Source organism: Dermacentor andersoni, chromosome 6 (assembly GCF_023375885.2).
Source record: "Dermacentor andersoni chromosome 6, qqDerAnde1_hic_scaffold, whole genome shotgun sequence".
Lineage (NCBI taxonomy): Eukaryota > Metazoa > Arthropoda > Arachnida > Ixodida > Ixodidae > Dermacentor > Dermacentor andersoni.
In genome coordinates, this window is record NC_092819.1 from 25,939,493 (window position 1) to 25,958,620 (window position 19,128).

The window sequence follows — 19,128 nt, forward strand, 5'->3', positions numbered from 1 at the left end:
TCCGGAATAGTGCTGTCCAGAGAGGGAGAGAGAGAAAAGTATGTATAGAAAGATAGGGAGGTTAACCAGAGGTAGTTCCGGTTGGCTACCCTGCATGAAGAATTCGTTCCAAGTGAATACGCCATGCGAATTCAGCGGCTAATATTGGTAGATTGAAAAATGTGGCGTAGAGTAATTAACTTGAAAGTTAATTAGTGTAGCTACGTTAATTATTCAACTGAACATATTGTACTGGCCGCCTCATCGGGTAATTTAGATCAAGGGAGGGTTACAACTGTGCTATCTGCGGATACGCAATCTTCGAAAGATTTGGTGCGGATCGTTGCTCAGCTCGGACCTTCAGCACCAACTCTGGGCCATCCAGCGAGCTGAGGAAGCCGCCAAGGGCCAACAACCCTTGGCCGAAACCTAGGCGGGGTCCAGGCCCACCCCACCAAATCGCAGGGCACTCAGTAAAGTCATTTGAATGAATGAATGTAGATAATTTTATAGGCCCTATAAAATTAAATGCTGACACGAAGCTGAGTGACTTCGGAACTTTTGATGAAAACTGCGTGTTTCATCATTGCGCCCGGAGGCAATTTCCGCCGGAGGCTCACTGCACACTTGGCTGCATTGCTGCCCAGTGGCTTGCGTGAGAGCAACCACGTGCAATTTGCCGCACGGGTTTGACTGTAGCGTGATTGGTCGTCGCCGGCGAGATGCCGGAGAGACACGTGCTAATCCAGGACCACTCTACGGTCGCGCTCGTTTCGCAACCGTTTCTAGGAAAGGAAGTCAATTTGGTCGCAGCCTACGCCGAGTAGTTGCAGAAGAGTCGCCGCCAAGTATTGACATTTGCTCTTGGAAAGCGGCCTCGACTAATGCGAACGATCACGCGCTACTGCTGAACTAACCCTTGCCCTATCCATTGTCTCCTCATAAACTGCAAGTAAAGCAAAAACATTCCATTCCGACTTGAGGAGAGCACAGGGACATATTCGCTTTTCGAGCCGGTTCTTATCACAGACTGGTATTTTACTAACGTAAATAACCCATGGTTTGTTTAAAATTACAACTTTCAACTTTATGTCAAGATTTTACTATGTTTGTAGAGCCTATGTAGTGTGCTTCTTTAACTTGATTGAGAAAGCTTGTGATTTTTCTTGTGTGTTTATTTTCTCGTTTAGTTATCTTCTTGTTTGCTTGTTTGTTTATTTTCTCGTTTAGTTATGTTCTTGTTTGCTTGTTTGTTTATTTTCTCGTTTAGTTATCTTCTTGCTTGCTTGTTTGTTTATTTTCTCGTTTAGTTATCTTCTTGCTTGCTTGCTTGCTTGCTTGCTTGCTTGCTTGCTTGCTTGCTTGCTTGCTCGTTCGCTGGCTTGTTCGTTCGTTCGTTCGTTCGTTCGTTCGTTCGTTCGTTCGTTCGTTCGTTCGTTCGTTCGTTCGTTCGTTCGTTCGTTCGTTCGTTCGTTCGTTCGTTCGCTCGTTCGTTCGTTCGTTCGTTCGTTCGTTCGTTCGTTCGTTCGTTCGTTCGTTCGTTCGTTCGTTCGTTCGTTCGTTCGTTCGTTCGTTCGTTAATTTGTTTTAACTACGATATTGCGATAGCGGACTCTTCAGGGGCCGAACTTTCTATACCGTCGCAGATAGTAAACAATAAAACAAAAATGACTTACATAGAGTTCCACGTGTTTTTTACTTTATATTCGGCATGAATAGCTTAAGAAGTAATCGCTTCCGAATTAATTTTGCAAATGAATGAAGGTAACGTGCATTTTAATTTACAAGGACTCTCACAGTAACCCAACGAAAGACATCATCCACATCCACACCGACTCGCGTAATATCAACTCGCCCAATGTTACTACACTCCTGCTGGTCTGGTTTTGACTATAATGACGATGATGACGGCGACGACGACTATGATGATGACGATAATGAAAATGCAAAGAAAGGTGTATTGAAACGAACACTTCAAAAAAAAAAGAAAACAGAATAACTCGGACGCTCTAAGGGCCTCAATCGAACATACACCACCGCGTTGGCGCAGCGGCTACATGACGTTCCTCTGCCGAGATCGAGGTAGCGGGCTCGACTCCCGGCCGCGGCGACCGCATTTCGATGGAGGCGAAGTGCAAAAAATACTATTAATAAAAACTTAGAGCACTAAAAACACGAAGGACGTAGAAAATGAAACACACACCGCACGCACTCCCTCACAACTGACGTTTAATCCATCCTTTTGCAAAAAATTCGCTCATGTACACTTAGATTTAGGTGCACGTTCAAGAACCCCAGGAGGTCAAAATCATTCCGAAGTTCCCCACAACGGCGTGCCTCATAATCATGTCGTAGTTTTGGCACGTAAAACCCCGCGGATAAATCAAACCATTCAATCTGGAGATACTCAGGAAAAAATCCCCTGTGACCTCCACCAAGAACGTGTCAGCAGGGTAAAGGCCTTTGTATGAAGCATACGTCTTTGTCAAAGTAGCTTTTAAGAGCGGTGGCTACGTGTGCATAAATGCATAGAGGATAAGGCAGCGAGCGTGGCAACGTAACGTGAAGCGAACGGAAACTTGCCCAGGGCTTCTTACATAACCGCAAGGGCAGGGCTGTTTCTTACTGCGAGGCAGAGGAAATGCTGCATAGTCTTGCTGTGTCAGGCGGTGCCTTTAGTTTAGTGTTCCGCGTTCTAGGTTTTATTGCGCGTGAAAGTTACAGAAGGCTAATACTCTCGACCTCTAAAGTTCTAATCTACTCTTGAGACAAGGAGAACGCAAGTGAGTTAACTGTGCGGCGAAACGATGTCCGCTGAATATGGAAACCACGTCAGATCACCAGAAAGTGAGACCATACTGCAGTCGTCACGTGACCTGCGTCTGTCCCGCGCGAGTGTGTGCGTTGCGAGAGAAGTACGTGCCCGATTGAATGAGTCATCGTGACTGAGTCAGAATGAACGGATAGTGAACTGAATCAGTCACAAAACATAGCCAAGTAAAGGAAATTTTTAAACAGAAGCAAGTATAGCAAATGGGTCAGTGAAAGCGAGTAAGCGAACTAGTACTGAACGACGCAGTGAGTGAGCGACTGAATGGCGCGTGGGTGGGTAGGTGCGCCAATGTGCGAGAGAGTGAGGCAATTGATGAACGAATAAGTGTTTCAGCTTAGAACGACAGAAAGCCGAGCTAGTTGGTAAGGATTCACAATGCAAAGAAGGGGTAAGGCGTGCAGACGCGGACACAAGAGAAGAGAAGAAGACAACACGTGTTGTCCCCTTCTCTTCACTTGTGTCCATATCTGCACGCCTTACCCCTTCTTTGCATTGTGAAGTGTTTCAAACTGAATAAGTCAATCAGTGACTGAGACAGACAAATCAAATCAGAACAGACGAACGGACGGACAGACAGTGTGATCTAGTCAGGGAGACAGACAGAGATAGTGAGTCAGGGGTAAAAAAAAAACATGCGGCCTCTCGGTGCCGCGTGGATGCTCCCAGCGTCTAATTCCTCGGAAGAAAAGGGCGACGGCCGCCACGCGAGCCCGGAAACGCCTCCGTTTTCATGGCCTCTTCGGTCGAGCGCGCTCCTCTGGGTAAATCATCCACGCTTCGCGAAACAATCTACATGCGAGGCTGGCGTAGAACCCGCGTCGCATCGGCCTTCGGGTGCACCATTATTATTATTCAGCTTGTCTCGGCGTACGGGTGCGAACAGCGCCGAGCGGCCCGGGTAAGCCAACGAGAGAAATCGCCGCAGACATGCGCGCGCGTGTGACGAGCACCAACCAACGTTGACGCGCGACACCGCGACGTGGGCACTGCTGAGTTAACTGCTGTCAACCGGCGTGCGTTTAGTGCCGCAAAAGCCAGAGGCCGAAGGAGATCCGCAGACGGCTCGACCTTGTTGTTATGCCACGGGTGTGATCCTGAAGTCGTATATAGTCGCGCACTTGGCGCATGCTCAGTTCGGTCGCACCCAGAAATTTCCAAAGGCCTGCGCAGCGAGCGAGCTCTCGGATGTCAGCTCGACGCCGACCTGCGAAGAATTAACTGCTCCGCAGCTCGGATCTTCGAAAGTCCGCAAGTGAAAGGTCAGTCTCCGTGAAACCTTATTAAACTTTTAATGTGATATCGTTGTACAGGACGCTCGCCGGCATTCATTCCGTTCATCGAAGCAAAGTAAGACAGGCCGAACGCGGAGGCAGTGCAAGCAAAAACATACTGATACGCTGTAGTGTTAGGACCGCTCACAAATATAGCATGAGGACCTGGAACTTGAGTTCATCAAGCGTTTGTCGCTGGAAACGGCAGCAGTGTCTCGCAGCCAAGCATTGCTTAATTCATAAACTACCCCCAAGCATAGATCAATTATATATATATATACCAATTGAAGCTAAACTTCCCGGGTGGAACTGCACGCAATCCATGACATGTGCTGCGGGGCAAGAGTTTCGTGTTTATTAAAGGGACTGACAACTGGCCAGAATGCGTTGTGAGACGTTGATGGAAATGAAAGGGCAATGTCTTATAGGCATAGAATCCAGCACACTGTTAGGAATTTGAGTAGGAATTATAATTTTAAACTAGCAATAACAGTCTCAAGACCAGTAAGTGGCGCGAACTGGCGTTGAAGCCTTGGTACTACGGATGTAGTATATGATATTACTTTGTGTAAGTCGGCTGTTATGAAGTATCGCATTAGTTATTACTTAAAATTGTAGTTGGTGTATTATTAGGCTTTTCCGCTTTATTCTATGCCGTATGACGAAGTAAAAAAAAAAGAGTCCACGCTAACGAGCGGCTCTCGCGTCCCTCAATGCATGGCGGCGCACATGATTGTTGTTGTAAGCGCGCGACATTATGAGCACGCATGCGAGCTAGAATCCTTTGGTGCGACTAGCTCGGGTCTTCGAGCGATGACACGTTTCGGAAATCAAAAGCGTACGCGGGGATATGGCAACACGCTGAACTGCGTATCACGTGTAAAAGCGCGCGTCACTTTAGAGAACTTGGCTTGGCTAAAAAACACCCCTGACTTGCTAATGACAAAAGCTGTTGGACAGGAAACCACGAAAGCGCGTAGCTATTATTGTAGATTTAACCTTTCGGAAAACACGAAGCGCAGGAACATAAACAAAAGCTTGGAGGAGGACACTACTATATCTTCGCGTTTAAGAGTGCAACGCGATAGCATTCAAAGATCCCTGTCTGCTTCTCACGCTTCCCAGCAACTGCAGCTTATGTAACAGTAATGTTTATCGGGAAACGCTGGCGGCGTACGCTATGCACGAAGGCGAGCTTTCTGGTTCTCTTTTGGTCTCGCGCCATTCCAGTGAACGACTACGGCCTCGCTGCAGATTGAAATATTCTATCAAAAAATGTTACACGGTGTTTTCCGCGTTACCACTGCATCGCTCGACACCCTGACCGGTAAGCTTTCCATTGCACTAAAAATGAATGGATACCACATAAAATTGGTTGTCAGTCCGTTTAAGGCAGCACCTAACTGATTTGGTGTGTGAAGGGGCGGACGTCGGATTGACGCAAGGTTAGATCAACCGTTAGGTTGTGTTCGGGGCATGACTAACGGTCCCGTCGGCAGGGAACGCGTAGTTCGAGTTACACTGCAGCGAAGCTTTTCGAACTACTACCGAATTGCGTAAAGGAGGTCTCATTTGCCAAGTGCAAGGGCACGTTGGTAAATTAAGACGAAGTGAGTACAGCGCGAAAGACGGTGCACAGAAAGAAGGGCACACACGGCGCTGACTTCCAACGATGCCTCTTGGCGAAGCAAACACCGTATCATATGTATTGGATCTTAAAAGTTAGGATGACAGTTGTTTTAACAACAACGCTATACTAGCTACGCAGAATCTGTTTGCACAGGCGGTTCGTGCGTTTGTCGTGTGCAAATACAGAGAGAAATTAGAGTCGTCAAACACTTAATGAACAAAAACTTTTTTAATTTTCTTGCTATCGTTATTGTAGTGTAGGTTTATATTTGAAACGTTAAGACAATCGTATTTGAAGACAAGTTTCCTTTCTTTGATTCTGCTGGGGCGCTTCTGTCCCCCGATGTCCATCATGAAATTTCGCACTCATTCAGCTAATTTCGTATTCAAAGCCTTGGATCTCGACTCAATGCCAAGCCCCCATTGTGACGTAGCTAACTGTGTTTGCAATATCGTTTCCAAGCGCGGCGATAACAGCCGAGCTCTTGCTGTCAGCTGGCGAATACTTCAATTTCTTTGATTACGCTTCATATTCCAACACGTGCGTTGGATCTGCACACCCACACACACACACACACACACACACACACACACACACACACACACACACACACACACACACACACACACACACACACACACACACACACACACACACATATATATATATATATACATATATATATATACATATATATATATACACATATATACATATATATATATATATAGCAGACAGACAAAGAACTTTAATGAGGTCCTGAGAAGCGGCGCACTTCGGGCAGCACTGCGGGCCGCTCCCACGTAGGGACGGGGAGGCCTATCCTCACCGCCACATCGTGGGTTCTCTGGACAGCGCGGAGTTGTTGGAAAAGCTCGTAACTATTCATGGCAGAGCTCCACTCCTCCTCGTTGACTGGATTGGGTCCGGGCAACGAGGGGCACCGCCAAAGGATGCGGTCTAAGTTACTAAGCGACCCGCAGTCCGGGCAGGTAGACTCGAAGGCGTCCGGGGCAATAATCCTAGCTAAACTAGGATGTGACCTAGTCTGCAAAATTCTGAGTGTGATTGCCTGAGGCCTGGAGGGTTTGCCGTGCGGAGGCAGAAAAGCCCACCTGCCCATTTGATAGTGCTTGCTGACTTCGTTAAAGGTGATTAAAATGTCTTCTAATTCCCCGTACGCATCCTGCAGACCTGCGTCCTCCCCGGCGCGCAGGGTTAGAGCGCGCGCCCGAGAGTGAGCAGCATCGTTGAGGTTGGTGAGGGATATGTGTACACCTCTCCAACAAGTACGTATCACACTTGGTGCGAGCGCCGCGTCGCCGTGTGGCCCGCGTGAGTGGGTGAACGCGGTAACTGCCCAAACCATAGTTGTGTGATCGTATGGCCGTTGAACCTACATATACATGACACTGGACCAAAGCGCATTCTCTTGCTTATGAACAACTCGATTCAAAGAAAAGGCGTCTTGCCAGCCAGGCTTGTGCTCGGCATATTGAAAGAAACGTGGCGCAGAACGCGCGCGTGAAGCCGCGCAGAACGTCTGCGATGACACGAGGCCGGGGATTCTTGCTATTAGGGACAATTGCTACACAACGAGAAGCGAAACGTCCTCAATGACCGAAAAGCAGCGGCAGGTATAGTCTCTCGCTGCACAACATGAAGCCAAGCGGCAACAAACGTCTGAGATGTCAGGAAACCGGCGACAACAGTTTCTTGGTTCGAAAAGAGAAGTGGTGCAGCGCAGATCGTCCGCCATGAGCCAAGAAGAGAGATCGTCTGCTATGACCCAAGAACAGCGACGCCACATCATGACTGGTGCTACCATCACACGGATGTCTTTTCAGGAACGGCAGTGAAGTGTAAGATGCGTGCATTGCACCTAAAGACTACAGCTCAATAAACGTTGCAGTGGCCGCCGCGTAGCTGGCTACAAACATGCCCGAACTAGAAAGTTAAAGCTTTCTCGTAAAGATTCGTGCAGTTGTCCCATAATGCCATAACACCTTGTTACGAAAACCCGAAGGACGCGGATATGTACTACTCGTTGTGGGTGACTTAAACGTTGATCTACACAAACACGATATTATGTGGACCGTCAACTTCACGAGCGGTATGCATGGGTTACACTTACTTCGTTCTGTCAACACGCCTGAGAGCACGTTTCCAACAACGTCCAGGTGCGGCGGTGGGATAGATGACGTGTTTGCGCGAGGTATAAACGCAGTCAAACTTCAGCTTTCCGTATACGATGTTGGCCACTCACAGACCTCTTCTCACTTTTCTACCTACACCGTCTTTCCAATAATATGAATTCACATGGAATCATGCCATCAGACACCCCTAGTCGTAAGTCACATCTCGTATGTCCATACGATCACTGGGTGAAAATTCAAACATTGTGCCCACGCAGGTGTTTTTAAACTTTTCTCGACTGCGTTAACGTTTGTAATTGGCCGTGAGCTGAGTAATCCAATCGTGTGTACATACTATAGCGTATGCTTTCTTAACGCATGGGTAAGCGTTGAATGTACATGTCTGTACGCAGATTTAAAGTACAGTTCATTTTACCTTTATTTATCTAATTCGACGCTTCTTTGATTAAACGTGTGTTTATATCGATGTTAAAGTGCATCACGATGCTTCCTCTACGTTTACCTTGCGAAGTAAACATGTCCGAATGATTACACATTTCCTTGAAGTGATACTAAACATAATTATAATACTGCGCAGAATGTTGAAAACAAACGTTTAAAGTTAACCAAACCCGTCTTTCTATAGCATAACATATATAGGCGACAACAATAAAGAAAGATTCGCTTCGGATATATTCCAACATATGCCTTGAATCCGCATGCTTTTTTTCTTTTTTTTTTTTTCCTTTTCCTGACGTCACCGTTCCCTTACGGCTTGACGTTGTGTCGAGATCCAAGCCCCTGAGTGCGAAATTAGCGGACTGAGGGTCAAATTTTATTATAAATGCCTCGAAAGAGGGGCACTCCAGGAGATACAAAGTGAAGCTGTCTTCAAATACGATTGTTTTCACGTGTCAGATATAAATATGTACGATAACCGCGATAGAAAAAAAAATGAATTCAGAAGCTTGTTAATTATTTGTTTGATGACTGTAATTGTTCGCGAGTGGTTATGTGCCCAAGCGCATAACCCACTTGCGCAAGCAGATGTCGCGCAGATAGCATAGTGTTTTTGTTAAAATTACTGTTAGTTTCAGTAAAAGCAGGAAGCAAACAAAGGCGTCTTATACAACCCCAGGAATAAAATATCACTTGCCAACGGTTAACAATTCACGAGGCACTCGTGAAATGTTTAGAACTGGTCTAGGTGCGTAGTCTCACTTGGTATCACCGCCACTGACGGGGAACTAACACCCACACTATCAAATTTTCTAATGTATTCTGTATCACCCGCAAGGTGTGCCTTGCCAAGACCTCAAAACGCTCAAAGGAGGGCCCGCAGCCGAAGTCACGGCAATGGATTCCCAGGTGGTCTTCTTGAACTGTGTTGCGCACGTTATTGCGCTCCCTTAAAGGCTCATTTAGCTCCTGCCAGTTTGTCCTGCCTATTTTCTCCCACAAGTCAGTGGAATCAATTACATTAGGGCTGCGGCGCAGGGCACAGGGCACGAAACACGTTATGTGCTTCACATAGCACTCTCTACGGCCTGCTGATGAAGCACTCACAAGCTTGCGAAGTTTTCATTCCGTTTTCCGAGCGGAAAGAAAACAACGGCGATGCCAACACGTTGCACAATCCTTTTCAGCATGTGCGATACGTGGTGTAAATATGAGAGCACGGCAAGCTGGTTCTTTTTCACCGGCGTATAAGCTGAGCGATTTCACCCCCTTTAAATGTACTTGAGAAGCTTTTCTGCAAGTGCATATATTAGGGCCTTCGGGCAACAAGTACTTGAGAAGTGACTTCATTGCAACGTTGCGTTGTGTTGTGTTGCAACACATCGTTGCGCTGCAAAATTTCGTTGCATCGCAAGGAAGTTTAAGCACAGGTCGGCCGCTTTTCTAGTGCCCGTTACCCGAAGGCCTTAATTTCTGCTGTGGCGGAAAAGCTTCTTAAGCAGATCAAAGGTGGCGAAAATGCTCAGCCACGACGTAAGGCCAGTGGAAAAGAACTATGTTGCTGAGCTTCCATAGGAGGAGGGGGAAATGAAGAGAAAAGTGAGGCATGTTATCCAGAAGTGCGTCTAGTTGGCTATCCTACTCTGGGGGACGGGAAAGAGGGAATAGAAAGATAAGATAGAGAGAGGGAGAGGAGGGGGAGAAAAGCCGCGGTAAGTTCGCGCACGCACGCGGAGGGCCTGAGCGAGTCAAAGGCACTCAAGTAGGCCAGTCGCCCTCGAGAAAAACAAAAGTGCCTTCACAGCTTTGTTGGCCGGCGAGTGACGGGGACGATCTTCAAGTATCACCTGCACAGACAATGGCCGATCGTCCAGTCTTGGGAATGCGATATATAATGTTTGTCTTTCCGACTGAATTCGATGAGAGCGGCACAATAAATGTTCAATGTTCTCCTCGGCGCAGCAGACGTCACATGCAGCACTGTCGTTCATTCCAGTCATAGTGTACACCTTCGTGAAAGCCACTACCAACCACAGCCGGTATAGAAGCGATGTCTCGCGTCACTGAAGCCCGGCTGGATGACGGAGTTGGAGCGAAGGCTGCAGTTCGTACAACCTGGTGCGCCTTATATTTGGGTTGTTCCACTCTGTTAAAGAGAGCTTGAGTGCCAGGTGACGAAGCTGCCTTGCAGCGTCTGTCCTGGAAAGAGGAATGGGAACGCCTTGTTGTTCTTGAAGTGACCCTCGGGCAGCTTTGTTTGTCTGCTTGATCATTTCCACTGATCCCGCAATGGCCAGGTAGCAACTGGAAAATAATTTCGTGGCCCTCTGTGCTCCCATAATTAAGTCACGTATCCCACAGGCTGAAAACAAATGTGCAACGTGTAGGCGTCACCATTGTTTTCTTTCCGCTCGGGAAATGCTTTGCAAACTGCAAGGCCGAATGTTTGTCTTGTATCCTTTCGCAGTGTCGCGAGTTTCCCACGTGTGATGCGTGCAAGGAGGGGTCCACACCCCTGTGCGTCCGGGTGGCAAGCGCTTGGGTTTTCCCTGCGGTTTTGGAGAGGCCAGAAGGCCCGCGTGGTGTCGGGCTACGAGTCACAGCCCGCGCATTGTGAGCGCTGTGCGGATAGCGGATTCGGAGAACACGGTCCTGTGCGCCGAGTTCGGACTCCGTCGATGGTCATAACTGGTCCACGCACTCAAACCTTTAGCGGGACTGCTGGACGCGGTGTTGTGCCACCGGCTCCCGAGTCATTTGCTGGCTACAGACGCCGCCCGAGTTTGATAAGGCCTGGCAATAAATTGTGCGTGCCTAGCGCTTTTGTACGAGGCCGTCACTGATTACCTGGAAATAGGAAAGGGAAACGTAGTTGCAGAAATAGGGAAAACAGTTTTGTTTTAAAATGCACTTACTTTTAAGAGTAAGCCCATCCCTTTGGGCTGTGGCTTAACTTCTAACTCTAATTGGCAATTGCATCTGCGGGACGATCGAACGACCCTACCGCCCTTTTTCTTTGTCTGTTTGAGCTATATATATTAATCCAGCCGAAGTCCTGTCCCTTAGTCTGGGCTGTAATCAGCTGTGACGATAGATCAGTAAGGCCCCTTACAGTAGTATGGGCTCTAAGAGTCATTGAAGCAGCCGAAGAGTGAGATACTGCTTGCTCTATCTTTCAAGTTGTAATTCATTTATTTCACCTCCCATGTTCTATAAACCTATAAACATCTTCTTGTCCATCTAGTCTGCCTCGCTTAAGCCCATCCCTTTGGGCTGTGGCTTAACTTCTAACTCTAATTGGCAATTGCATCTGCGGGGCGATCGAACGACCCTACCGCCCTTTTTCTTTGTCTGTTTGAGCTATATTAATCCAGCCGAAGTCCTGTCCCTTAGTCTGGGCTGTAATCAGCTGTGACGATAGATCAGTAAGGCCCCTTACAGTAGTATGGGCTCTAAGAGTCATTGAGGCAGCCGAAGAGTGAGATACTGCTTGCTCTATCTTTCAAGTTGTAATTCATTTATTTGACCTCCCATGTTCTATAAACCTATAAACATCTTCTTGTCCATCTAGTCTGCCTCGCTTCCTGTCAGCGTTTAATCATCTCTTCTGATCACCACACCAGAGACTTCACGTTCCAGCAAAGAACGGAGAAGCGAGAAGAAGAACCGACGACGAAATCTTTGCTCAAACTTTACAAGCTTGTGAATGCTTCAGCAGCTGGCCGCAGTGGACGCACTGTGAAGCACAGAACGCGTTTTGTGTCCTGTGCCGCAGCTGTGGTGTACTCGATTCCACTCGCTTGCGGGAAAAGATGTGTAGGACAAACCGGCAGGTGCCTAAGTGAGCGTTTAAGGGAGCACGACAATGATGTGCGCAACACAGTTCAAGGGCACCTGGGAATACGTTGCCGTGTCTACGGCTGCGTGCCCCTCTTTGAGCGTTATGAAGCCCTGGCAAAGCACAGCTAGCGGTTGAAGCGCGAAATTATAGAAGCAGACTACAATAGAAAGTTTGATAGTTCGGGATTTAGTTCCCCTTCAATTGCGTTGACACCAAGTGAGATTACGTATCGAAACCAGTTCTAAAGGTTTGACATAGGCCTTGTGAATTATTAATACGTGGCAGCTGCTATGTTCATCCTGGTGTACAATAAAGCGATTTTGTTTGCTTCCTTCCTAACTGCACCAATGGTTAAATAGCAGAGCGTCTGCCTCGTATGTGGGATGTCGTGGATCTGAATCCCGGCGCCGCCAGAAACCCGCCGGTTTTTCTAATGGGTAGACATGTACCACGACCCAGAGCTTGGTTGTTTATATGGGTTCTCATCTGGAAAGAGGGCTCCACGGAGATTTGCGAAGGTCCCTGGGCGCCCCTTGTACCACAGCTTTGGTGAATTTGGTCCAGCAGCCACCGCTGCTGTGGGAGGCAGATGAGTGATGCCACCGGGTATACCTACCAACAAAATAGGCACAAGCGCCCCAGGTACGATACAGGTGCTCGGCAACTACGGGAATTCTGGACGCTTGCAAGGACATCCACGCGATAGGAAGCTGACCGCATGGGACCGCCAGACTCCTTTAACAGGTGCTCGATATATATATATATATATATATATGTACGTATATATTATGAGTCCTTGCTTCACCAATCAACATTGTTGCAAGTCAGCGTCGTGTGATCTTTTTTTTTTAATTTTTTCTGTGTCTCCGTCTTCCGCGCTGTGCTCGTTTTGTCAAGGTATCATTTGTTTGGCACAGTTCATAGAATAAGCGTCCCGCACGAGAGTCAGAAGCTGATGCATGAATTATGCCGCCATAGTCATCGTAAAGTTATGTTACAGAAGCCCCCGAATAGAGTGACGGCGTGAAAGAGGTGAAGTGAATGAAAAATGTGCCGAACGCAAAGGGCTCAGTAAGAGGGGTTGCGCTGGAAACCAATACTTGTAGCGTTGCGCTCAAAAACAGTGAAAACGTGCATTTTTGTGAGCCTAATGAAGCGTTCACTGCTTCCCATTTTGATGCGAAAGTCGACGTAGTACTACGGTTCACCCCTCGCTTGCCACACCTATAAGCGCTGCGTTTGTGGTCCTTTCGGGTAGCCGAAATATTAAGAGGACGTGCCGCTGCGCACGTTCACCTGCTCGGAGCACGTGCAGTTTGCTGACGGAAGCATGCGGAAGAGAAGGAAGACAGCGTACTTGCTCCAACGCTCAGTGAGCGCACACCGTTAGGACCACCGCCCGAAAAACCGGGTAGAGGTCATTGACGTATGCAGTTGGAGGGGGTCGGCCTGTGTTTTGCACGTATGGCAGGAAGACCCTTCAGTGAACACTTCCCCTCACCGGGACACCCCTTGCCTCCTCCTCTCTGGTCACGTGACCGCAGCGCCCCCCCCCCCCCCCGCCCCGCGTCCCCCCTTCTTGCAAGAGACCGACCGGGGCACCGCGGGCACAAGCCGGGCCGGCAAACCATGACGAACAACCCAAAAGCAGCAGCGGCGGCGGCGGCCGCCCGGGCGCCCGCTTCGGAAGCGGCGCCCCGACGTCGTCAGCGGGTCGCCGTCATCGGAGCGGGGGCCAGCGGCTTGACCGCGGTCAAGGCATGCCTCGAAGAAGGCCTGGACGTCGTGTGCTACGAGCGCACCGACGTGCTCGCCGGCCTGTGGCACTACACGGAGACCGTGGAGCGCGGCCGCGCCTGCGTCATGCGCTCGACGGTGATCAACTCGAGCAAGGAGATGTCCGCCTTCAGCGACTTCCCGCCGGACGACAAGCTGCCGAACTACATGCACAACTCGCACATGGCGCGCTACATCGTCGACTACGGCCGCCGCTGCGGCGCCGTCGACAGGGTGCTGCTCCGGCACGAGGTGGCCGACGTGCGGCCGACCAGACCGGGCAGCGAGGACACGACCTGGACGCTCAGGGTCCGGAGGCTGGACTACGAGGGCGAAGACCAGGAGTTCCAGGAGGAGAGGGACGCCGTCATGTTGTGCACGGGTCACCACGCGCACCCACTGTGGCCTCGCTTCAAGGGCCTGGGCGACGAGTGCGGAGAGGGCCGGGTCTTCGCGGGGCGTGTGATGCATTCGCAGGACTACCGGACGCCCCGAGGATTCGAAGACCGTCGGGTGCTCGTCATCGGTGTGGGGAACTCGGCCGGCGACCTGGCCGTCGAGCTGGGAGGCGTCGCTGAACAGGTGAGTAAGTGTATTTGACAGACTGGCGATGACCATTCGTCTATGCTGGAGATGGGAAGCATTGTTGATACGTCGTGATTCAATGTGATACAGTGCTGTCCTTTAAAAGATGCGCCAGTATATAGGCGAGCAACATGCCAGACGCACAGGTGTAAAATGTCATTCTGTTAAGATATTGCGGAACAGTAATATGTTGTGTTACAAACAGGCATGCAATTAGTTTAAAGTTTCGAAATTGGCGTCTTCCTGTTTAAGTGGTATCGGTTTACCTGTGCATACAGCGTAGGCGCAGCGACTGTTGGCATTCCCTGGCAAAATGATGCCAAGCTGGCAGATTCTCTGCCCTCTCCGTGCACCATAGGGATTAGCATGTCGGAAGAGCATGCACATTGTTACCCTTGTTGCCATGTGATGTATAGTTAGTTATGGCTGAGCTTGAATAAAACTTGATTGTGACATCATTCAGTGATTTTGCGCGTCCCAACATCGACGCTACACCTTTGTTACGTGGAAAAAATTAAGAGTGAGAAATATTAACGTAGATGTGTTCTCCGGTGGCAAATTGTAATACTGTCGTCCCAACTTATCGTTAAGAAAACTGATGTTTGTGAAATCAATGTAACTATTTAGAGACCTAAACCGAAGAAGCACAAGTAACGTTTCAAAGTAACGGTTTTTGATTCCCTCAAGCGAACAGCTTTCGTTGCGACGTTGTCAGCTATTGTAACTAAGGAGGGAACGAATTTACAATAATAATAATAATAATAATAATAATAATAATAATAATAGAGATATCAAACCGGCACTGGTTCGATAACCTACTTCATCACTTTGCGCCTGAAGATTAAGCTTGCTCAATCTTGAATCCCGTTAACAGGCTTATCTAATCACTGCGGTAATCATCCCTTCATTTTGCCAGCAACACGACAAAGTTGAATGCTTTGACCAGCTAACGGCAGCATTGGACAACGCGTTTCAGCCGCTGAGTTCTGAACACTGAGAAACTCGCGATCGACGCACGGCATAAAAAGTGACAGTCAGTAAAAGATGTTTATGGCGACATGTGGTGGCACAGTGTCCCTGAAAACATACCACTGCGATGCTGAAAACATGGCTACCTCAAGTTCAAGATACGAGCACGTTGAAGAGTTTCTCTGCAGCCTTCCAAGTTCAAGGTCGCAGTTAGGCAACCAGTTTGGCTTCGACGCTATAGCTGTAGACACAGCAAGCTCAGTTTCGAACACTTTTAATTGCTGTCAAAGTGAAAGAAGTGCGACAGCGAGATATGAAGGGAGTGTAAGAGCATCGGAGTAATTTAGCTGGTGGCTTGGATGTGGCATAAGCAAGTAATTTGAGTAATTGAGCCTTGGAAATACCAGTCAATCAATTATTGCTTCATTTTCTGCATTGTCGATGCAAGGTAAAAAAATGAAGTATTGAAAAGAAAATGCTGAGTGCACTTCGGCTAGCTGAAAAGCATGTCGAGCGTCTCGCTTTATAGCCGCAGACAGACCCAAACTGTGTGTTACGTTGATTAAGTAAAGCGTGAAAGGGGCTAGTTGGTGCACGTTCAGTTGATATTCGGCGATTTGTACATATGATTTTAAAACGAGGTGTGAAGGATACATGAGATATTTGTTACTTGTTGGTTTAATAACTCTACACGAATTGTACGACAGGTTACGTTATAGCCGCCTTCTCGAAGGCATAGTTAACAAATCAACTTCCCACATATAAGACGTATTCGCCTGCACCGCATCAAACCCACACAGACGGGACAGATCAAAAGAAAACACTTGCTGCCTTTCTCCACCTGCGTAGAGTGTCGCTCTTTCAGGAGATAAAGCCGACGTCAAGCCAGATTAGTCTACCTATCCGTCCGGTTCCTGTCGACGTGAACGCCGCCATGTTTGTAACCACGCGCAGGCCTATACTGTATTCGCATCCTCTGCGTCCCATGCTTCGCTGTCCAGCTAAGGAGTCGGGTCGTTGCGAACCGACGCACTCTTTGGCCTCCCAGCTCTTCTCCCGTGCCAGCGCGCGCTCACGTTCCGTTGTAGGTCACGGTCAGAGAGAACGAAGAGGAAGCCAGCCGGTGCCGGTCGGTCGCCCGGGGAATCCGCTCCCGCGGACGAGAGAGGGGGGGCATCGTCCTCGCTATAGCGTGGGTCGCGCCGAAACTGGGCCAACGGCTCATCGTACGCGACGCCTGCTGCCGCCGCCGCCGCATGCTCGGGTATCACCGCCAGGACCAGTTATGTGCTCCGCCTCAAGAACTCCGCGCCATTCGGCAAAGGCCGGGGCTCCGGTCCGCCAGTCGGTAACGAGAGCCGGTTGCGTGTTCCAAGAAGGGAAGATGGTTCGCCCATTGTGCGCCGACTGATTCTTCCGCGAAGCTTCCGTTCAGTCGGAACCGCACCGAGCGCGATTACAAGGCGTACAATAGGGGATATTTCGGCTGGCTGGCGCAACTCATAGCTTTCACTACGCTGCACGCAAGTGTCAAGGCGGATGCCGCTGTCGGGCGCGCACCGACGCCAGGGGACGGCTGGTTGGTTGGCCGCGAGATCGCGGGCTCGTCTAGCGAAGTGATATCGTGGACGAGCAAAGACAAATGCGCGTACTGTAGCTGTAAAGAGCGATTGAGCATAATTTACGCTCGTTTTCGATCGTTTGCTACCTCCTCGCCTACGCGCAAAGTCGTCGTTGTCGTTGTCTTACTAGGTGCAAACACGTAAGGAAACATAATGCCTAAGAGCCGGCTATCCTTAGACGCAATTATGTTGAACCAACGAACCCTAGTAACTACCAGGATAGGCTAGTTTTGCAGGCCTGATCCTATCCATGTCTCGGGCATCTTATATTGAATGCCATCTCATGCATTTATAAGTTAGCTGAATAGTTGCCCTGATCAAGTCATTGCTTTTGTTGTCATTCTCAACAATCTCAAGGAACAAACAAAAAAGTTCTGCCCTACGCGCTCGAGGAGCATCACGGAACAAAAACACTAAACCGAATATGGCATACCCCTAAATGCCAAACGACTGAAGTCTCAGACTTTCAATGCTGGCGCGGGATCCACTGAGCGTCCAGAATACGAACAAGACCAGAGGAAGCCGTGAATGTGACTTTGTGCGCACGACAAGTGCTCCGCAACCACCGGGACAACCATGTCGCGTGCGCGCGCACGAACATCATGCGCAATACGTCGCAAGTATGGCGGCCACAGCAAATTCATGCGGGGCCATGTCTGACCAACATAGGAAAACAATGGCGACAGGCACTGCATCGTTGATCTGCAACTGAATATTTTTAATGAAACTGATTTCGACATACGTACATACGCACGACACAGCGCACACGAAGCAAGCGTGGCTGTGCCTCCGGCGGAAGCACCAGGGATGCCGGCACGGCACACTGCGCCTTTCCAGCGACACAAAGACCGCTCGGAACAGCTGGAACGGAGGAAGTCGTGAATGTCACGGCGTCGATCCGCACGACAACAGCTGCTCCTCAAATACTCAATCCGGTTTGCCTCTCGTACGCGAGTGTTTGCATGCCTCGCCGCCCGGGTGCCCCACTCTGCCGTTTCAACGAGGCTCGCCTTTGTTGGCGAAAGCGCGGCTAGACAGGATGCACAAGAAAAAGCCCGCCGCGTTGCGTAAGGCACGCAGCGTGTAGCCGGATGTTTGATCTCGTCCCGGTCTGCGCAGGCTTGAAGGCATATAGTGGGGCACATCAGCTGTGTATCTTGTCGGCAAACCAACGAGGGCTGCCGGAACGCAGTTGAGTTTAGGCCTGTCGTTTGTTGCGGATGGAAACGGTGGCTGCCTATACGAATGAGCGAGTCGCGTGCGCGTTCAGCCTTGCGCGCGTTTTGCGAGGCCAGGGTCACTCGGCGCTGGCTGTCGTGGCGCGTTGGAGGGCGATGACGACGCGCAGTCGCTGACTTGCCGACTGGAGTGGAAATGACCGCTGGGAAAGCACCGCCGAAATTGCCCGTCCGTACGTTCGGAGTATACGGGGCTGCCGCGGATAATCACGCTGACCCAGTTTATATAACGTGGTCTTCTATCGACATCTTGGCTAAGTCGTCGCGGTCGACCGTCCTCTATGCACTTTGGAAGTAGTGGTTACTTATTTGCGTACATGTGCGTAGGGCTGCAGTCTTTACGTGCGTAACGTAGTGAGGATCGTTGATTGGCCGCACGTGACAGGCATTCACGCGCGCTTCTGTATATACAGTTACGACACATTAGGCAGCTTGCTAACTGTTTTTCTTTTTATATATACACGCTACACTACACATGCCATGCTCACGCTTAATTGCATGCACACTGGTCATAAAAATTCCTGCTTACGCAATACCTTTCCTATCATCGCTAGCTCCCGCATTCAAACCCCGTGTTCTTACTTCCTCGTATACATCATCGTGAGCCAAGGGTTTCGTTTGGCGAGATTGTACTGCTGAATATTCTTAGAAATACTTAACGACAAGCACAACGCTTAGTATACCACTTAAGAGAGAGGATAAATTGGACTTGTGAATTTGGAATAAAATTCTGCTTCTCGTTCCGCAGTTTCTTGAACCGAGCCTGTTCTGCCTCATAGAAGCAAGGAAG

General features: G+C 49.2%; 1 protein-coding gene across 1 annotated transcript in view; it reads left to right on the forward strand.

The window, feature by feature from the left end:
* The first annotated feature begins 13,756 nt into the window (after positions 1 to 13,756).
* Positions 13,757 to 19,128, forward strand: part of LOC126521698 (flavin-containing monooxygenase 5-like) — an 83,193-nt gene continuing 77,821 nt past the window's right edge. Inside the window, exon 1 of the mRNA XM_050170433.3 lies at positions 13,757 to 14,506. Coding sequence (XP_050026390.2) covers positions 13,778 to 14,506 — 729 coding nt within the window. The 5' untranslated portion in view covers positions 13,757 to 13,777. The remainder of the gene's footprint in view (positions 14,507 to 19,128) is intronic.